The 17,029-nt window shown below is 55.1% G+C and overlaps 1 protein-coding gene across 1 annotated transcript in view; it reads left to right on the top strand.

Moving 5' to 3' along the window:
* Itga11 (integrin subunit alpha 11) overlaps positions 1 to 13,740 on the top strand; it is a 114,231-nt gene extending 100,491 nt beyond the window's left edge. The window contains exons 21-30 of the mRNA XM_077799944.1: positions 1,830 to 1,928; positions 2,497 to 2,573; positions 4,203 to 4,292; positions 5,237 to 5,327; positions 6,514 to 6,627; positions 6,859 to 6,945; positions 7,936 to 8,046; positions 8,187 to 8,282; positions 11,114 to 11,227; positions 11,761 to 13,740. Of these exons, the coding sequence (XP_077656070.1) occupies positions 1,830 to 1,928; positions 2,497 to 2,573; positions 4,203 to 4,292; positions 5,237 to 5,327; positions 6,514 to 6,627; positions 6,859 to 6,945; positions 7,936 to 8,046; positions 8,187 to 8,282; positions 11,114 to 11,227; positions 11,761 to 11,832 (951 nt within the window). The 3' untranslated portion in view covers positions 11,833 to 13,740. The remainder of the gene's footprint in view (positions 1 to 1,829; positions 1,929 to 2,496; positions 2,574 to 4,202; positions 4,293 to 5,236; positions 5,328 to 6,513; positions 6,628 to 6,858; positions 6,946 to 7,935; positions 8,047 to 8,186; positions 8,283 to 11,113; positions 11,228 to 11,760) is intronic.
* The last annotated feature ends 3,289 nt before the right edge of the window (positions 13,741 to 17,029 follow it).

Genomic DNA, 17,029 nt, shown 5'->3' with positions numbered 1-17,029 from the left:
CAGCCGCGTCCCTGGCTCTGATCTGGAGGATGCCCACCCCCCATACAGCCCACCTACAGTTCTCCTCCAGGCTTCCCAAGGGTCCATCTCACCACCTAACAAACCAGAGCCTTTCACTCAGATGCAGTCTGTGACCTTGCTGGTTTGAGAGCACCGGGCAGGACAGACACCAGGCCTCTGTCCTCACCTCCATCTCAGAACCACTGCTCAGAGCCACCCACTCCCCCAGCGTCCACCTGCTGGTCAGGGGCCTGGTCTGGGGTCAACAGTACTCCCCACCCACTGCCCAGAGGGAGGACAGGGAGCCGTCTGATGGTCTCTCAGTGCCCTCCCTGCCCAGGATTTAGTGTCTGTCTGGAATTAGGATCCACAGGGGAATCAAGCCCCATCCCTGCACCCCCTGGCCCACCCTCCACAAGGCCAGTAACGGCCTGTCCCGACCCTGGGGAGGGAGGCATGAGTTTTGTTTCTGTGGCCCAGAAGGGCTTCCGGAAGTACACGGAGGCAAAGAGAAGAGGAAGCCATGTTCTGTGAAGGGCTTGCCCACCGTGACGGTGGGTGTGGAAGTTCAGCTCTCCTGTCCAGTCTCCCCGCATCCAGCCAAGGAGCTCTGGTGGAGGAAGCAGCCCTCTCAGCAGGATACAAATGAATGTGTTAGTCTGACCTCACGCCCAGGAACACACACCAGCCTATGTATACATTCACGTGCATATAACCAGGCACACGCACTGACGTGCAGACCAACACAGTCTGCACAGACATGTGCTGACAGCACGCATGTGCCCTGGCCATACCCACCATGAGAGCAGCGGCCAGGGAACGAGTGACTACAGCATTCTGGAACCAGACTCTGCTTTCCCATGCATTTATCACTTAATCCTGGGACAACGGCATGGTGGGTGCTGTCGTCCTCATTAGCAGATGAGCAGGAGCAAGTGAGTGCGTGGCCAAGCCCAAGCACCTATGAGCCCCTCCCTCTGCTCCGCTCACAGGGGACACAGTGCTGGCCCAGTGGGGCCCAGCTCACACCGGCCAGACGGTCTGGGGGTGCTTCCCCCTTGGCCTCGACCACCCTTTGCTCACTGGCCAACAGCCAAGAAGTGACCCACTATTCAGAGTCCCAGAGGAGACAGTGCTGGGGGGACTTTGTCACAGGTGGAACCGCTGCCTCTCCCCAGTGCCTGCCCATCTGCTGGCCCCAGGGTTGCTCCTTAGCCTGTGGACCAAGTCCTGAGGCGGCACAAAGCCTCACGCCCCACCCACCCCCAGGTGTCAATCCGCAGCCCGCTCACTGTTTTTCTGAGTTGTAAAGATGTAAGGCCACAAAACCTCATTTCATGACTCTAAGAGACCCTTTCTGGTCCTGATGGAAAGCTCACAGTCACTCCATGGGTCACGGAGCTAGAAGGCAGCAGGATCAGCAAAGCGCACAGAGCAGCCTCCCCTAAAGGTGGCCAAAGCAGAGTCTTCAAGTTGGCTGCAAACCCCACCCACACAGTGGTCCAGCAGGCTGGCCTAGGTGCTTCCTGTCTCTGGGCCGCAGTGTCCTGCCTGCAGTAGGACATCCAGCTGATATAGAGGGAGGGCAAAAGTGCCCCGAGCACCTGCCCATCTCTGCACCTGGCCACCAAGCACAGCTGGCTCTTGCATCATGCCCTGGGCCATGAACCAAGCTGCACCCTGGCCTTGGAGACCTGGATGCAGTGGTCAGAGGCCTGTGCCCCAGGCTTCAGGTGGGCGGTGGTCTCTCGGGTGGTCAGGAGGCAGCGCAGGTGGCTGCACACCTTGGGCCCTGCCTAACTGCTGCCTTGGTGCACCCCCCCCCCCAGGACGAGTCCGAGAGCAGCATCGAGTGCGTGAATGAGGAGAGGAGACTGCACAAGAAAGTCTGCAACATCAGCTACCCCTTCTTCAAGGCCAAGGCCAAGGTTGAGGCTGGGGCAGGCTGGAGGAGTCTGGGGGAGGCACAGAGAGCCAGGGAGGGGACCAGAGTGGGACTGGCAGGTGGGAGGTCTGCAGGGGCTCCCAAGTATTTTAGTGGATTAAGGTCAGATGTGGCAAGGCCACAGTCAGGACCCCACCCCCAGGGAAGGGCAAGGAGAGTTCCAGGACCCGGTCAGCAGTGTGGTCTTGGGCTGCTGGACCAGGAGCAGGGGCCCTGCCAGCCTCTGACACCATTCTGTGTGGTCATGGCTGCTCCCCTCCCCCACCTCCAAGGCCCTCCTCCCCCTGAAAATCATGCTGAGGGTCTGAGGCAGGACAGGCCGCCTTTTAATTGGCTTTCATTAAAAACAAAGAGGAAGAGGAGGGAGAACCCTGCCCCAGCCAGCGGAAAACCCAGTTCAGGAGGATCCCAGGCCCCAGGCGCAGCAGTCCTTCTTCCCCAGCCCACTCCCAGTCAGCCTGGCCCACGGCTGGGCAAGACACAGGCAGGGGCTGTGGGGTGGGCCAGGCCTGGTCCCGCTATGCCGAGGCTCAGGCCCTGCTCCCGTGCAGGTGGCTTTCCGTCTGGATTTCGAATTCAGCAAGTCCATCTTCCTGCACCACCTGGAGATCCAGCTCAGCTCAGGCAGGTCAGGGCCCAGCCTGCTCCCTCTCCTCCCAGCTTGCCCCTCCCAGGCCGGCTCCCTATCTGGCCCCTAGAACTCCCCTCTCCACACTGAATCCCACCAAGCCCTGCCCCAACCTGGGGAAGCCATGGGTGGGGCGAGGGTGGGCCAGCTGCCGCCCCTGTACACAGCCTCTCTTCATTCTTGGGAGGTTTGGATGTGGGTGGGAATGCTGGTCCCTGGCCTGCAGTTCTGCCCAAGAGCAGTGGCCCACACCTGGAATCCCAGCACTCAGGAAGCAAGACAAGAGGATTGCAAATTCAAGGCCAACCTCCACAATTTAGCAAGACCCCCTAGGGTCTCAAAATCAAATAAAAAGGCTGGGGATGTAGATCAGTTGTAGAGTGCCCCTGAGTTCAAACCCCAGTACAAAAACTAAAAACTAAAACAAAACAAACAAACAAACAAAAAAAAAAACTATAGTTCTAAAGCACTGTACATTATGTCATTCCTCACAGAAGTCCCTTAATCTCAACAAAGCAGAAGCTATTCCCCACCACACCCTCCAAATTATAATTAAGAAAAGAGAGGCTCAGAGAGGTTGAGTGGATTTCCCAACAACACATAGCATGTAGCTGCCTCTTTCCCTTTGAAATTTGTTTCATTTTTAAGAGAACTCTTCTTACTCTGTATGGGTCTGTCTGCCGCCCAGGCCTCCCTGAGGTGGCCTGCTATAGGTTGACACCATGAATCACCCGGTGACAGTAGTAAACTGTGTCAGGAGGGAGGCAGGAATTCTGTGCACTCTGGAGCCTCAGAAATAGCCAAGATCCTTAGCTGAGAAATCAGTACTCCAGGCTACCCAAGCCCCAGTGCTCCCGCAGGCGTGTACACACTCGCACACACACAGACCAGGGCATGGGGACTGGGCGGCCCAACCAGCCCACCAGCATGTTCTCGACTCCTGCTGGCTTTGCCTGCCCCGTGTGGCAGTTTGCAAGACCTTGGGACTCCCAGGCCTCCTTGGCCTCTTCCCTCTCTCCTCCTGAGGGAGTGGAGGGAGGCAGGGCAGAGTGTCTGTGTGTCAGGGGCTTAACTAGACCCCCAGCCCGGGGCCGGACTTGCACAGAAGAAAAACAGTGCTCAGGACAAGCAGGGCCAGATGTTGATGCCCTGCATCTGCCCTGGTAGCAGATGATGCTAGGCTGTTGGGGACATGGTGGCCCAGCTCCCTCCACGTGACTCTGAGCAGCACCTGCACCCTGCACCAGGCATTGGGGATCAGGGACCAACTCCACGTGAACCCCACTATCCTTCCTGCCCACAGCCCTGAGCAGTAGTGGGCAGTTCCACTAAGAGGAGGCCTGCAGGCAGGGGCCAGCCCCACACAGCCCCCACCCCAACTCCGGCCCAGGGTCCTCCCCAACCCCATACCTGTGCATCCCTTGGGAGGCGTCGGGGAAGGCTGGCCTCCACATGCTGGTTTCCCTGGCCTTTCTCCCCTGGGAAGGAGCCGGCTCCCTCCTGAGCCTGGCCTGGGTAAGCCATTCATGTCCCCCTGGGTCTGCCTCAGGTCCCTCCTGCTGTGGGGAGGCAGGGACCCGGCAGAGCAGGGTGGAGGGCGGGCTCCTCCTGACCTGAGTGTCCCCATAGTGACAGTGATGAGCAGGACAGCACCAAGGAAGACAACGCGGCCCTGATGCGCCTCCACCTCAAGTATGAGGCCGACGTCCTCTTCACCAGGTGGGCCATGTCCCCACCCCAGAGGGCACTTCTGGGCCCCAGTACCAAGGGACACGGGCAACAAAGAGCCAAGTGTGTCCCTGGTGGGTCGGGAAGTACAGCCCCTCATCAATGGTGGGAGGGGTGTCAGGCCTGGCCCCCTCCCCAGAGCTCCCAGCAGGCGCAGGGTGGTGGGCAGAGAGGCTCCCCAGCACAGGCCTGTCGGGTGGGTGCCCTGTCTGTAGGGAAGCTAAAAACAGAATTTTAAAGCCCTACTAAAAGTCTGCTTTTATCATTACCAAAGTAATTTTAAGCAATGCCACTGAGGAAAGACCCCACACACACAGGCCACACTGTCCCCACCCACCTTGCAACCCACTAGCCCATCTGGCAGACAGAGAAGACAGGACACAGCACCCTCAGGGCAGAAGGGGGACTTCCAGCTCCAGAGAGGGCACACAGTGGGCAGGGTGGTGCTCACCAGAGGCCACGGCCCCAGGTGGAGAAGCGGGGCAGGGATGGCAGGTACCAGCTCTCTGAGTGGTGCCCACTGAGGCCACAGCTAGCTGATCGCAGCACTTACTCTTGCTGAACCTCAGGACCCTTCTCGAGGCAGCATTCCAGGGGACAGAAGCGGAAATGTGGACGGGTGCGGTGGTGCACACCTGTAATCCAGCAGCTCAGGAGGCTGAGGCAGGAGGATCGCAAGTTCAAAGCCAGCCTCAGCAACTTAGCGAGGCCCTAAGCAACTCAGTGAGAACCTGTCTCTAAAGAAATTACAAAAAAGGGCTGGGGATGCGACTCAGTGGTTAAGCACCCCTGGGTTCAATCTCTAGTATCAATAAAAAAAAGAGGAAATGCAGCTTTTGTGGTCTGGGGGAGGCAGCACAGGCCCACACCCTCTCCATTCCTTTGTCCATCAAGCCGACACAGGCTGCTCTTGGTGGCCCTTCCTGTCTCTGCAGGAGCAGCAGCCTGAGCCACTACGAGGTCAAAGCCAACAGCTCACTGGACATCTATGATGGTACCGGACCTCCTTTCCACTGTGTTTTCAAGGTAAGGCTGGGGGACGCCCCGTGGAGAGTGAAGGGCAGGAGCTCAGGACCCCCAACCCCCCATGCATGGGGGAGGGGAGGAATCTGGAATCATCACTCATGGCTGGAGCCCAGCCTGAGCCCTGTCACCTACTCATGGCACGACTTTTGGCAAGTTACTTCCCCTCTCTGGGCTTCTCAGTCTTCATCTAAAAAACATTCAGGCTGGTGGGGGCGGGGCGGGGGGCATAAGTGAGATGAACTGTGTCTGCCCGAGATTTTTTAAATTTTTTTTTAAAAAAGCAGTGGTTTAAGCACATCAGGACTGATGCCCTCCCATAAAAAGAAGTCCAGAGTCATGACTTCACAAAGTCATCCAGGATTGGGTTTTTGTCTCGCCACCCTCAGCATGGGATCCCAGCCTTAAATTCACCTTGTGGTACAAAATGGCTGCAATTGCAGTCATACGGTTCTCATTCCAGGCAGCAGGAAGAAAGAAAGGGAAAGAGCATGCCCCCTCCCTATTAAAAAACTTCCCTGGCGGTTCCCCACACTCCAGTGTGTCTCCTTGTGCAGAATATTACGATCTAGCTGAGAGGGAGCTGGGCAGAAGCAGCTTAGCGGCCTCTGCTACAGTGTCTCCAATCTTCCTTGTCCTGAAATGAGTCTGTCAACTCCTCCTTCAACGGTGCAGGAGCTGGGGGCTGCAGACACCCTGAACTCTGCCTGGCTTGCCCAGGAGAGGATCAGTGACTTGCCCAGGGCCACACAGCTCCTCCTTGGGGTTGTACACTCCGTCTCTCTGATTCCGAAGCCCTGCCTGTAACCACCGCTGCTCGGGCCCTGGATGTGTTGGGGCCAGGATGCCAACTATCACATGCTCATGTTTATATCCTGCCTTGATCAGCAGTTATCTCTCGTAATACAGTAATAGCTGTCACCGTCTCCATTCCTGCCTTAACAAAATCCCCTGAGCCACGAAGGGTTGAGACTGGAAGGGGTCCCTCTCTCAGCCCCGGGGGCCTGGCCCCGTCAGCCCTCCTGCACTGTGGTCCTCACAGCCCTGCCACCCTCTGGCCGAGCTCTGCAGCTTCCACAGTGAAAACGCCCGGGCAGTGGTCCTGCCCCAGATGGGCTGGGGGCAGCCCGGGCTGCTGGCCCTGTGGGCCTCTCCTCCCCTCCCTCAACTGCTGCTGCTTCTGCCACAGATTCAGAACCTGGGCTTTTTCCCCATCCATGGGGTGATGATGAAGATCACTGTTCCCATCGCCACCAGGGGTGGCAACCGCCTGCTGATGCTGAGGGACTTTCTCACTGACCAGGTACCACACGCTCTGGGAGCTGGCTCAGGGGGAGGGGGTCAGAAGGAGGTGGACATAGTCCCTAGGCATGGCCCCATGTCCCCAGACCTCAGCTCCTTCTCCCAGGACCAGGGCAGCTGGGCCTTCCCTGGGCAGAAGAGAAATGAAGCATCCTGGGAGACTGGGTCTGGCAGAGTGGCCGCAAGGCTCGGGGGGTGCGTGTGTGCATGTGTACCCGTGTCCTCCGCGCAGGTGAACACGTCCTGCAATGTCTGGGGGAACAGCACCGAGTATCGGCCAGTCCCGATGGAGGAAGACTTGAGTCATACCCCACAACTGGTGAGTGGCCCCAAACCAAGAGCCAGGGGGCTGGGGAGCTGGGCTAGAGGAGTGACACCCTGCTCCAGGGGCGTTTTGTTCCTGAGCACCTGACTCACATGTTCAATTGTCAGCACCAAAAACAAAAAAAAAAAAAAAAATTTGATAGAGACCAGAGGGGTTAGGAGAACAAGGAACAAGTACGGAGCATGTCGTCTGGCAGTTGGAGAAACTGTCTGCACCAGCCACAGCCTGTGGAGCCTTTTAGGGCTGCTTCTCACACTCTTCCATGCATGCCTGATAGAAAGAGACTCTGCATGATGCACGCCAAATCCACGGCAGTAATCGTTCTTGGCAGATGGGGAGGGCTGAACTTGAGGGTAGTCATCAACGGAGAAACCTGTCTCATGTGTAAAGTATTCAGCATACAAATGTAAATAAAATGCAATACATTTAAAAAGAGTTCATTGAAGGCCCGGCTATAGCTCAGTTGGTAGAATGCTTGCCTCACATGCACAAGGCCCTGGGTTCAATCCCCAGCATCACACACACACACACACACACACACACACACACACACACACACACGATCCAGGAAGTTCCCCAGGAGTTTTTATCATGAACAGAACTTGGATTTCCTAAAATACTATTTTTGTACCTGTTGCATTGATCAGATTGTTTTTCTTTGAATCTGTTTATGTGGCAAAGGTATTTACAGATTCCTTAATGTTCAAAATTCTGTTCCTGGAACACACCCAGTCTGGTCACCGTGCATGACTTCAGAGGAGCATCAGATATGCCAACCCCAGTGTGTCTTCCGGGGAGCCTGGACCCCAGCCTATGTGCCCCACACCCACCCCTCTGCCATGCTCTCACCCAGAAGCGAAGCCCCTGTTGGTGGAACCGCATGGTGGCCCAAGCCCCTGGTGGCATGCCAGGTCACAGCCAGCCAGCTGCCTCCCCTGCTCCCTGTGGCCTTGCTGCTCCCACCAGACCCATCTTCTCTTTCAGAATCACAGCAACTCCGACGTGGTCTCCATCAACTGCAACGTGAGGCTGGCCCCCAATCAGGAAATCAACTTCCATCTGCTGGGGAACCTCTGGTTGAGGTCCCTCAAAGCAGTGAGTGGGCCTCTGGGCGAGGCTGCAGGGAAGGGAGGGAAGGGGCTGCGGTTGGCAGGTCTCCCACCCAGGGCTGCCCAGGAGGGGCAGGACAGAAGCTTCTGAACCAGCCCTGACTAGGCCTCTGCCTATGACTACAGCTCAAGTACAGGTCGGTGAAGATCATAATCAACGCAGCCTTGCAAAGGCAGTTCCACAGTCCCTTCATCTTCCGTGAGGAGGACCCCAGCCGCCAGGTGAGCCCCTGGGAACCCAGAAGACCTGGACTTGGGCCCCCCAGGCTTGGAAAGGGCTGCCGTGCCCTAGGTTCTCCTAAGAGAAAGATGGGCAGGCTAAGCAGAGAAAAAAAGGCAATAGGAATAATCCTTCAGGCAGGATGGGGAGGGACAGAAGTGGGCAGGTGCCCAGTGCCTCTCCTCTCCAGCTGCCGGCCGGCACCTCAGTTCTAATGATCTGCGAGCAGCCTGGGTGTCTGGGTGTCAGGAGCCTTGTGTGAACTGCAGTTGTAAAGACCAAGAGATGCAAGACGTCTCAGTACTTGGGCTCTTAAAAAAAAAAAAAGATAAAATCAGATTGTCACAAATCACACTGGCTGCAGTCAGGGTCCAGGAAAGGGGCAAGGTCACTGAGATAGATCCTCTCTGGGACTGGGAAAGTTGGGACTGCCCAGTTCTGCAGAAACAGATGGGGCAGCCAGGCGTGGGACTCTGCTGCCCTCCACTGGCCACATCCCAGAATCACCAGCCTGGGCTCTGGGCAAGAGTCCCTAGACACAGGAGAAGTAAACTCCACCCTGCCCCAGGAGCCAGGGACCTGCAGGACAGGCAAGGTCTGGAGGCCAGTCCTTAACAGAGGAGGCCAACAGACATCAGCCCCAATCAGAGTGGGGCACAGCAGGCCGAGGGGCAGCAGGGCCAAGCCCAGAAGCCATGAGGAGTGGGGACCCACCCAAAGGCACAGTGGGGAGCTGTGGAAGGCCAGGCCCGCAGGGCAGGGACACAGAAGCACCTCAGCTCTGGCCTCAGGCCTGCAGTCACTGCCAGGCTTTCCTCCCCAGGGAGCCAGCACCCACCCAGCCTCCCCCTGTTCTTCATCCATCTGGCCTGTGTTGGGTGCCCCTTCTACAGCTCCCGCCAGGCAGAGGATAGAGGTGAATTAGGCAGACAAGAGCACAGTGACCACCAAGTGTGGGACAATGTGGGGAAGCTCGGGCATTGAAGGAAGTGTCAGGGCCAGGAATGTCCTGGGGATGGTCCCTTTGAACCGATTCCTGAAAGATGTTAGAATTTTCCAGGCATCCGAGAGAGGAGGTATGGCAAGCCCCCTTCCCACACAGACACACCACCCCTCTCACATCATGGTTCTGTTAGGGGACCTCTTCCATCCCCCAGCCTTCCAAAAACAATCCCTCTTAGACTCTGTAGACACCTCACTTCTCTTGTAGAAATCCAGCAACCTCCAAATTGAGCACCAATACCACTAGACCCAAGGCAGGTGGGGAGGTAGAACAAGGTCCCAGCCTGCAGGGACAGAAAAAGATCTTACAAGGGACCGGACCGACCATATACAGAGCCCGAGTATGGGCCCAGCACCATGGCAGACATCACAGCATCTGACTCACTCCTCACCACCCCATGAGGCCCGCCCCACACCCTACTTTTCAGACACAGAAACTGAAGCTGCAAGTTCAGGAAGGGGAGCAGGGCTGCCTCAGGCTGACTAGGGAGTCAGTGGCCGGGGAGGGCTCTCCCGGGCTGTTGCAGGTGAACCCCCCACGGGTTTCCTGAGCTCCTACCATGTTCCAGCTCCTGTCCCAGGCATTGAGTGGGGACGCCTTGCAGGCAGAGGGCACAGCAGTGGTGTGGCCCCACAGGGGCACATGGGCAGTCAGAAGCCAAGTGGTGGGGCCAGGGAGTGGGAGCCTAAGGGCCAGCACAAGGCCTTCCTCCCTCCGTCTGAGTGACAGGGGACTCTGAGCAGAAGCTAAGTCTCCTTTCTGATTGAAAGCATCCCCCTGGCCGTTGTGCTGAGCATGGGCAGAGCAGGGGGGGCAGTTAGGTCACCATCGCAGACTCCAGGGAGAGACCGGCTCAGACCCAGGGGCAGCCCAGGAGGTGGGGAAGGGCAGCCACGTTCTGGGTGTTTCTAAGGAAATCCTGCTGAGGGAGTCATATGGGTGTGAAAGTGAGCTCCACGAGGAGGAGAGGTCTGTGGCCTGAGGGTAGCAAGAGACAGACAATGCTGCCATTGGCTTTGGTGAAACAGATGCCAAAGGAACAGGTCTGGGGTGAACAGCAGGGTCAGGAGCTGGGTCGGGGGCCTATGGAAGCTGCCAGGTGTGCCAAGGAGACTGATGGACACGTCAGGGACTCAGTGGAGGGGCCAGACAGAAGATGGAAACGTGAACGTGTCACCAGTTACAGTGAAAGCCAGTGAGTCCCAGGGTTGCTCTGTGATTTCCACGGCCCTGGCCAACTTTTGCCTTGGGGGCCCTTCCTCCACTAAAACATTAATAAACAAATAAATTCTTACTTTTCAACTTGTTGGTATGAAAAGAATGAATATAATTCAGGTTAAATTGTCTTTAATTCTAATTGTTTTTAATTCTAATTTTTAAGGCAAGTAAAAATTTCCCGGGCCCCTAAAAGTGTTGTGGGCCCCAACCCTGCCTATGATGCCCCAGAAGGCTGCCCTGGGTCCCCTGGGGAGTGACCACAGGAAAGGAGGAGATATGGCATGGGGCAACCCTGGGATGTTTGGCAGACAGTGAGGAAGCGGCAGAGAGGATGGAAAAGGAGCAGCCCAAGTGGCAGAATCCAGGGAGAGTGGGTGGCCAAAGCAGGAGAAGCAAAAAGCGACCCCCGGAGGCAGCCTGCCATGGGCCACCTAACGCTGGTGCCCACTGGGTAGGGGCTGGTGGCTGCCAGCCATGCCTGCCATCCCTCCAGCGCCTCCCTGAGGAAGGGATACAGTCCCCTCCAGGTGTCTGCCGACGCCTGCCCTGCCCAGGGCTGCCACTCAGTCCCAGAGTGGTGACACTGTGGACCTGGCTCCCCCTCCCTCGCAGGTCACGTTTGAGATCTCCAAGCAAGAGGACTCCCAGGTCCCCATCTGGATCATCGTGGGCAGCACGCTGGGGGGCCTCCTGCTGTTGGCCCTGCTCGTCCTGGCACTCTGGAAGGTGAGACCTGCAGGGCAGGGACACAGGAGCATCCTGGCCCAGGGGCCCAAGCCTGGGGCTCTCAGCCCTGTGGTCACTGCCATGGGCTCCTCTCCATGAGAGCTGACAGCCACGGGCCTCCTCCTACAGCTTGCCTGTGGCCATAGCGCCCAGATCCTCCCCACAGCAGCCACACTGCTTAAGGCCAGCAGAGGGCATCCAGACTATGGCTGTAACCCTTCTCCACTTCTGAACTTCTGGTTAAGAACCCCAGTCTCAACCTCCTCTTGTTACTACTGATAAAGTGAGGAGGCCCAGAGGGGGATATTAACCAGGGCAGAGTCACCCAGGAAGATGGTGAGAGCCAGCATGACTTCTTGCATCCTGCTCATCCACGTTGCTCTAGTCCACAGAGCCATTCTGGTGGTGAGGGTGCTGAGTGAGCTGGGATATTCAGGGAAGCCCTGAGAGGAGACCCCACAAGGGTTGGGAGAGGGGCAGCAGGAGAGACAGGCCTTGTCCACCCTGAGACTTCTCCCTTTGCCTCACCACAGCTTGGCTTCTTTAAAAGTGCCAAGCGCAAGAGGGAGCCTGGCCTGGACCCCAGCCCCAAAGTAATGGAGTGAGGCTCCAGAGGAGGCTTCAAATTGCCGGGGGCCAGATTCCAGTGCAGGGCTGTGCAAGCCCAGGCCCGTGACCCACCGAGCGGAGCGGAGAGGACGCCAGCTGGCTTTGTACTTGACCTCATCTCCCAAGCGAAGGCGCCCACTCCTGGGATGGAACTCAAGTGGTGCTAAGAGGAATCGCCCCGTGGGAGGCGGAGACACCTCCAGTTCAGATCCCTGGGATTTGAAGGGAGCCTCCGAGGCCCATCCGAGGCCTCCCCCGGGCTCCATGGAGGATTTGCCGCCCCAGCCATCATGGTGCTAGGAACTTGCAATCATGCCCACTGAGAGACCCACGGAGGAAGACTGTAAATACAGCCACTCTGTCCCCGACCCAGGCCTCTACTTCCCAAAGGACCCCACAGCACAGCAGACCTGAACGCCAGGAGGCCCTGCCACCCCTCACCCAAGCCCTGGCTCCGAAGTCACACCACCCTCTGCCCCACAGACAGGCCCCCAAACTCTCCATGAATGAACCTGAACCCCAAAGCATGAAGATGACAGTGGCAGGCCAGGGATAAAGAAAGATGCTTGGGTGAGGAAACTGAACCAGACGAGCAGGAGGGACTCAGTATGCTGGGCGACATCAGCCACCTGTGTGCATCACTGTGCCACCCAGCTGCCCTCCTGGCTGCCTCTGCCCAGCTGCTTTTGTTCCTAGGTACCTCACAGGAAGTGTGCGGATGGCGCAATCCCTTGGGCTCCTCGTTCCCACTTGTCTTCCAGCTGCAGCTGCAGCCCAGTAGAGGGGGAAGGGTAGGGCACCCCTCCCTGCATCACCCCTACACACACACACACACACACACACACACACACACACACACGCTCGCTCACAACTTCCCCACCCCTCCCGTCTCCCACCACTGCCCGGGAGAAGGGTTTGGCGGGGCTGTGGAGGGGTCCTCTCTGGAATGCACTGAATAAAGCTCGTGCAAGGACCCTCAGGGCCTGTGCAGCTTTGGTGGCAAACATCTTGCCCACCGACCCACTGAACCAATGTCAGACCAACGATGGCACCCCAAGGACAAGGGGCATGCCGGGTGCCCAGCAGAGTAATTTATGCCTTAACCTTTTTCTAAGGTAGAAATAAAACAGGGATACATCAAAGGCACCTGCTCCCTTGTGCATAGTGCGACCTTGACTGTCAATATTTTTAAGAAATTAAAAGTGTTTAGAAACACCTAAGGCACTGACATTGCGCTCTGCGGCAGTGTGTCCAGGTGAGCCACAGCTGCTTTAACAAGGAGGGAGATGGCTCCCTGCTGCCTTCACATGGTGCTAAGTATGGGGATGGTCTTGCCCGCTGCAGGCTCCCTGCAGCATGCCTTCCATGGGGCCACCTGGCCCCTCTCTGCATGACATGACAGCTCCACAGTGGGGCACTGCCAGGGATCCTTCCTCCCTCCCAAGATCACCTGTTCCATCTTTGGCCAGGGTGGATGATTAGAACCCACAAGTTTCACTGTAGTGCCAACCCCTTAGTCCCAGCTCTCCTCCTGGGGATCCCAGGACTCCCAGCCCTCTCCAGCCTGGGGTTCCAGCAGTGACCCTCCCACAGCCCAACCCTGTTTTCTCACACACAGGCTGCTCTTAAACCAAGGTGTCTCCATTCTATTCTTGCATCATTCACTCCTTGGAATCCCAACAAACAGAACCTTAGAAATTACTTCCTCATTACTGAGGACACTCAGAACCAGAGAAGAGACACCCTAGGTTCCAGAGCAGAAGCAAGATGGAATCTAGGAGGGCTATCTGCCTGGCCACTCACCCTAGCCCAGCCACTCGCTCTAGTCCAGCCTCAGAGGGCCAGATGAGCAACAAGTGGTGAAAATAAAACCTGAATAGCAAACCCCATTTTTCCTTCCAGAATAAAAGAAACATTAAATCATACTCCCTGTCACTCATCACTCTTATGGGGTAACCTGACAAAAAGGAACTGATGAACCCACACTCAAAATAGCCCCATTTGATTTAGCAGCGGGTCTTCTTTCAGACATCACGTGCGACCACACTGCAGGCCAAATAAAACGTACTCTGCAAGTCAGCTGCAGCCCAAAGGCCATCTCCCTCCATACTTCCCAGGCCTCATGACAGCCAGATGGCCAAAGGCTGCAGGGCCTGGGAGGCTTGCACCTTGAAGGCCTGTAGCCCTGCACTGTGGCTCCTTTTTCTCCTTTCTCTTATGAGTTCTCCCTCTCTACACCTATTCACTCTGACGTAGAAAAGTCCAAGGCTGTCCCTGGGATTGCCTGGCAGGGCAGGCAAAGATGAGTAAGGGGCAAGGCCTTGTGCTCTTCCATGGCTGCACATTGCAATTCCCGGGGGGGGGGGGGGCTCTCCAGCCCCTCAGGTTCAGATTTAACTGGCTGGGAGGGGGCCGAAGCGTCTCGCCTATTTGTTTCAAACTTCAAGTAACTTTGTACAGAGAGTTGGGCCCAACAGGCAAGTGAACATACAGGCTAGCAAATGAAGTGAGAGGTGGAAGCCAGGCGAGGTGGCGCACATCTGTAATTCCAGCAGTTTATGAGGCTGGGACAGGAGTTCAAAACCAGCCTCAGCAACGATGAGGTGCTAAGCAACTCTGTGAGAACCTGTCTCTAAATAAAACAAAGAATAGGGCTGGGGATATGACTCAGTAATTGAGTGCCCCTGAGTTCAATCTCTGATACACCCTCCACCACCACTCCCCAAAAAACTGAGATTGATATGCACAAGTGACTTTCTATGTGCAACAAATACTGGGAACCACACTGTCATTGTCAAGGTCCTTCAGGTTAACCTGGCTCTAGTCTGGAATCAGAAAGACCCTCCAGTTACATCAAGTCTTCAGGGTGGGATTTGTTGCAGATTTTACCATTTCCCAATGTCCTTGTAGCCCCAGTGGCTCTGGCAGGATTTGGATACATTTGCTATTGACAAAAGGAGTTGAACAGAAGTCCCTGAAGACAATTTTGGCATTTAGAGGCGAGAAGCCCCAAGTACAACCTCAGAGTACCACTAAAATTCATATTTCAGTTCACAGATGAGTGTTTTCTACCATGTTCTATGTGCTAGTTAATTATTTAGAAGGAGCTGCGGGTTAACCCTTGTGTTACCATGAAATATAGCCAAAAGTAGTTCAGCCATGGAAGGGCATTATGGGCCCAACCTGGACACCACTTTGAACAAGCTGCTTTGCGCTCCTATGGCTATAGGACAAGCTAGTTGTAGCAAACTGAAGTACAAAGGAGGAAAAAAAAAAAAGTGTACTTGGGACAAGTTCTGATTCCTGGAGTAAACCAAATTACCGAGGGGTGGTTTTGGAATTTGGCCCATAGATCATAAGGATTTCCAAGTTCTAGGCTGGTTGTCTGGTAGAAACAGACCTCCAAGTTGGGAAATGAGGTGGGAAAGATGTCCCTGATGATGTCAAGGTAAGACTCTGACCTGGAGCACCTGTAGGACCCTGCCCAGAGACAGCCGCATGGACAGGGCCAGTTCTCTGAGAAGACACAGAAATTGAAGGGCAGGCCTTGGTAGATCCAAGAGGCCTCTCCACAGGCTCCAAGGGAAGTGCGTGTCTATTAGGGAATCCCTCAGTTCTGGCCCACTGAGCTGGCGAGGAGAAATTCAGCCAAGTGTTTCTTCTCTGTGGCATTAGGTGGGATGGGCATGCAGGCTGAGGGCTGTCTCAGAAAGCAGATTAGTCAGAGCTGAGCTTCTCCAAGGGTGGCCCCAGGGCCACCTCAATCAGGACCACAGACTAGCATTTCCCCCTAGACCTCACAGTTCCATTTCTGAGGCAAATCTAAGCATGTTAAACTTAAGAGCCATAAAATTGTTATTCCTTGTTCTTCAATGTCGTTTCTTACATAGCCTATCTCAGCTGATGTTCAGCTGTGCCTGGACCTATCTTGGTGGCATCATAACAGCAAAAATCCAACCAGTGAAAACAGTAGACTCGTGTGTTTTACTGCTGTTAAGGAAGGTAGCATTTCCTCACAAGTCTGGTACAAGGTAGAAGGGGCAAAATGCTAATAGCATAAAGGTGCAAGGTATCTCACCCTGGGACATGAGAGCTGCTGGGAGATAGTGTGGATCTCTCCTTCCCTAGACCTTTATGGGATAAATGGCTTCCTCCTTTGACATTCAAGAGCCATTAGCCCCCACACTCTCCCAGAATAAAACACAAGACTAGGGTCAATCCCCTGGCTTCATGCCCCAGGATGCCAAACAATCTGCAACAGAAACAGGGGGCTTAATCACACTCCTTTCTGACATGATGACTCACTGCACCCGGACTGGAGGTACTCGGGTCTCCCTGCAGGCAGATGTGCCTGGGGTGAATTATTACAGCCATTAGCAGTGAACGATCCTGTTTCATTCCACACACACTTGCCTTGGTCTTTGCTTCAGTTAATGTGGGGCCAGTTCTTTATTTTGCACTGCTTCTTACCATTAAAAAACATCCCCAGGGGCTGGGGCTGTAGCTCAGTGGTGGAACACTTGCCTCACATGTACCAGGCACTGGGTTCAATCCTCAGCACCACATAAAAATAAATTAATTAAATAAAGGTATTGTGTCCATTTAGATCTAAAAATATATTTAATAAAAAAAATTCCCAAATTACATCAGCCTCTTGTCATGGGATGGTCAACTCTAACCAACCACAATATAATCTGCACAGTGCTTCTGTGTCAGGTTATTCTATTAGGTTTGACATCATGCTAAAGTAGGACAGCATGTTCCAAAACAGAAACTGAAACAGGAGCGGAGGAGCTTTGCTGGTATAGTGAAGGTCAGGAGCCATGCACCTGGGCGCTAAAACTTCTCAGTAAGATATGGGATAAACTGTACCTAGCAAACTCATCAGGATCAAAGTAGGGTAGGAGCAGAAAATTATTAGAAAAGGAGGGCACCATTCCTTGACGGACTCATCCATCCTAATCAGTCTCATGTGTTCCTTGCTTTTATCACCCTGGAACGACATCAAAGAATATGTGGCAACTCAATGTGTTCTAAAGGTGGCCCATGCCAGAATAAAATGCACTGTAAATTTTTATTTATAAAAATTGAGGAAAAATTGAAAATCAAATTTCAAAAAGGGTCACCTTGCTGACAACAAAACCTACATTACATATGTAATTTAAGTGTAAATAAAGCCACTTTAAAGTGGCT

The sequence above is a fragment of the Urocitellus parryii genome, chromosome 6, assembly GCF_045843805.1.
Source record: "Urocitellus parryii isolate mUroPar1 chromosome 6, mUroPar1.hap1, whole genome shotgun sequence".
Classification (NCBI taxonomy): Eukaryota; Metazoa; Chordata; class Mammalia; order Rodentia; family Sciuridae; genus Urocitellus; species Urocitellus parryii.
Note: the sequence above shows the minus strand (reverse complement) of the source record. Positions and strands in the feature narration are given on the sequence as shown.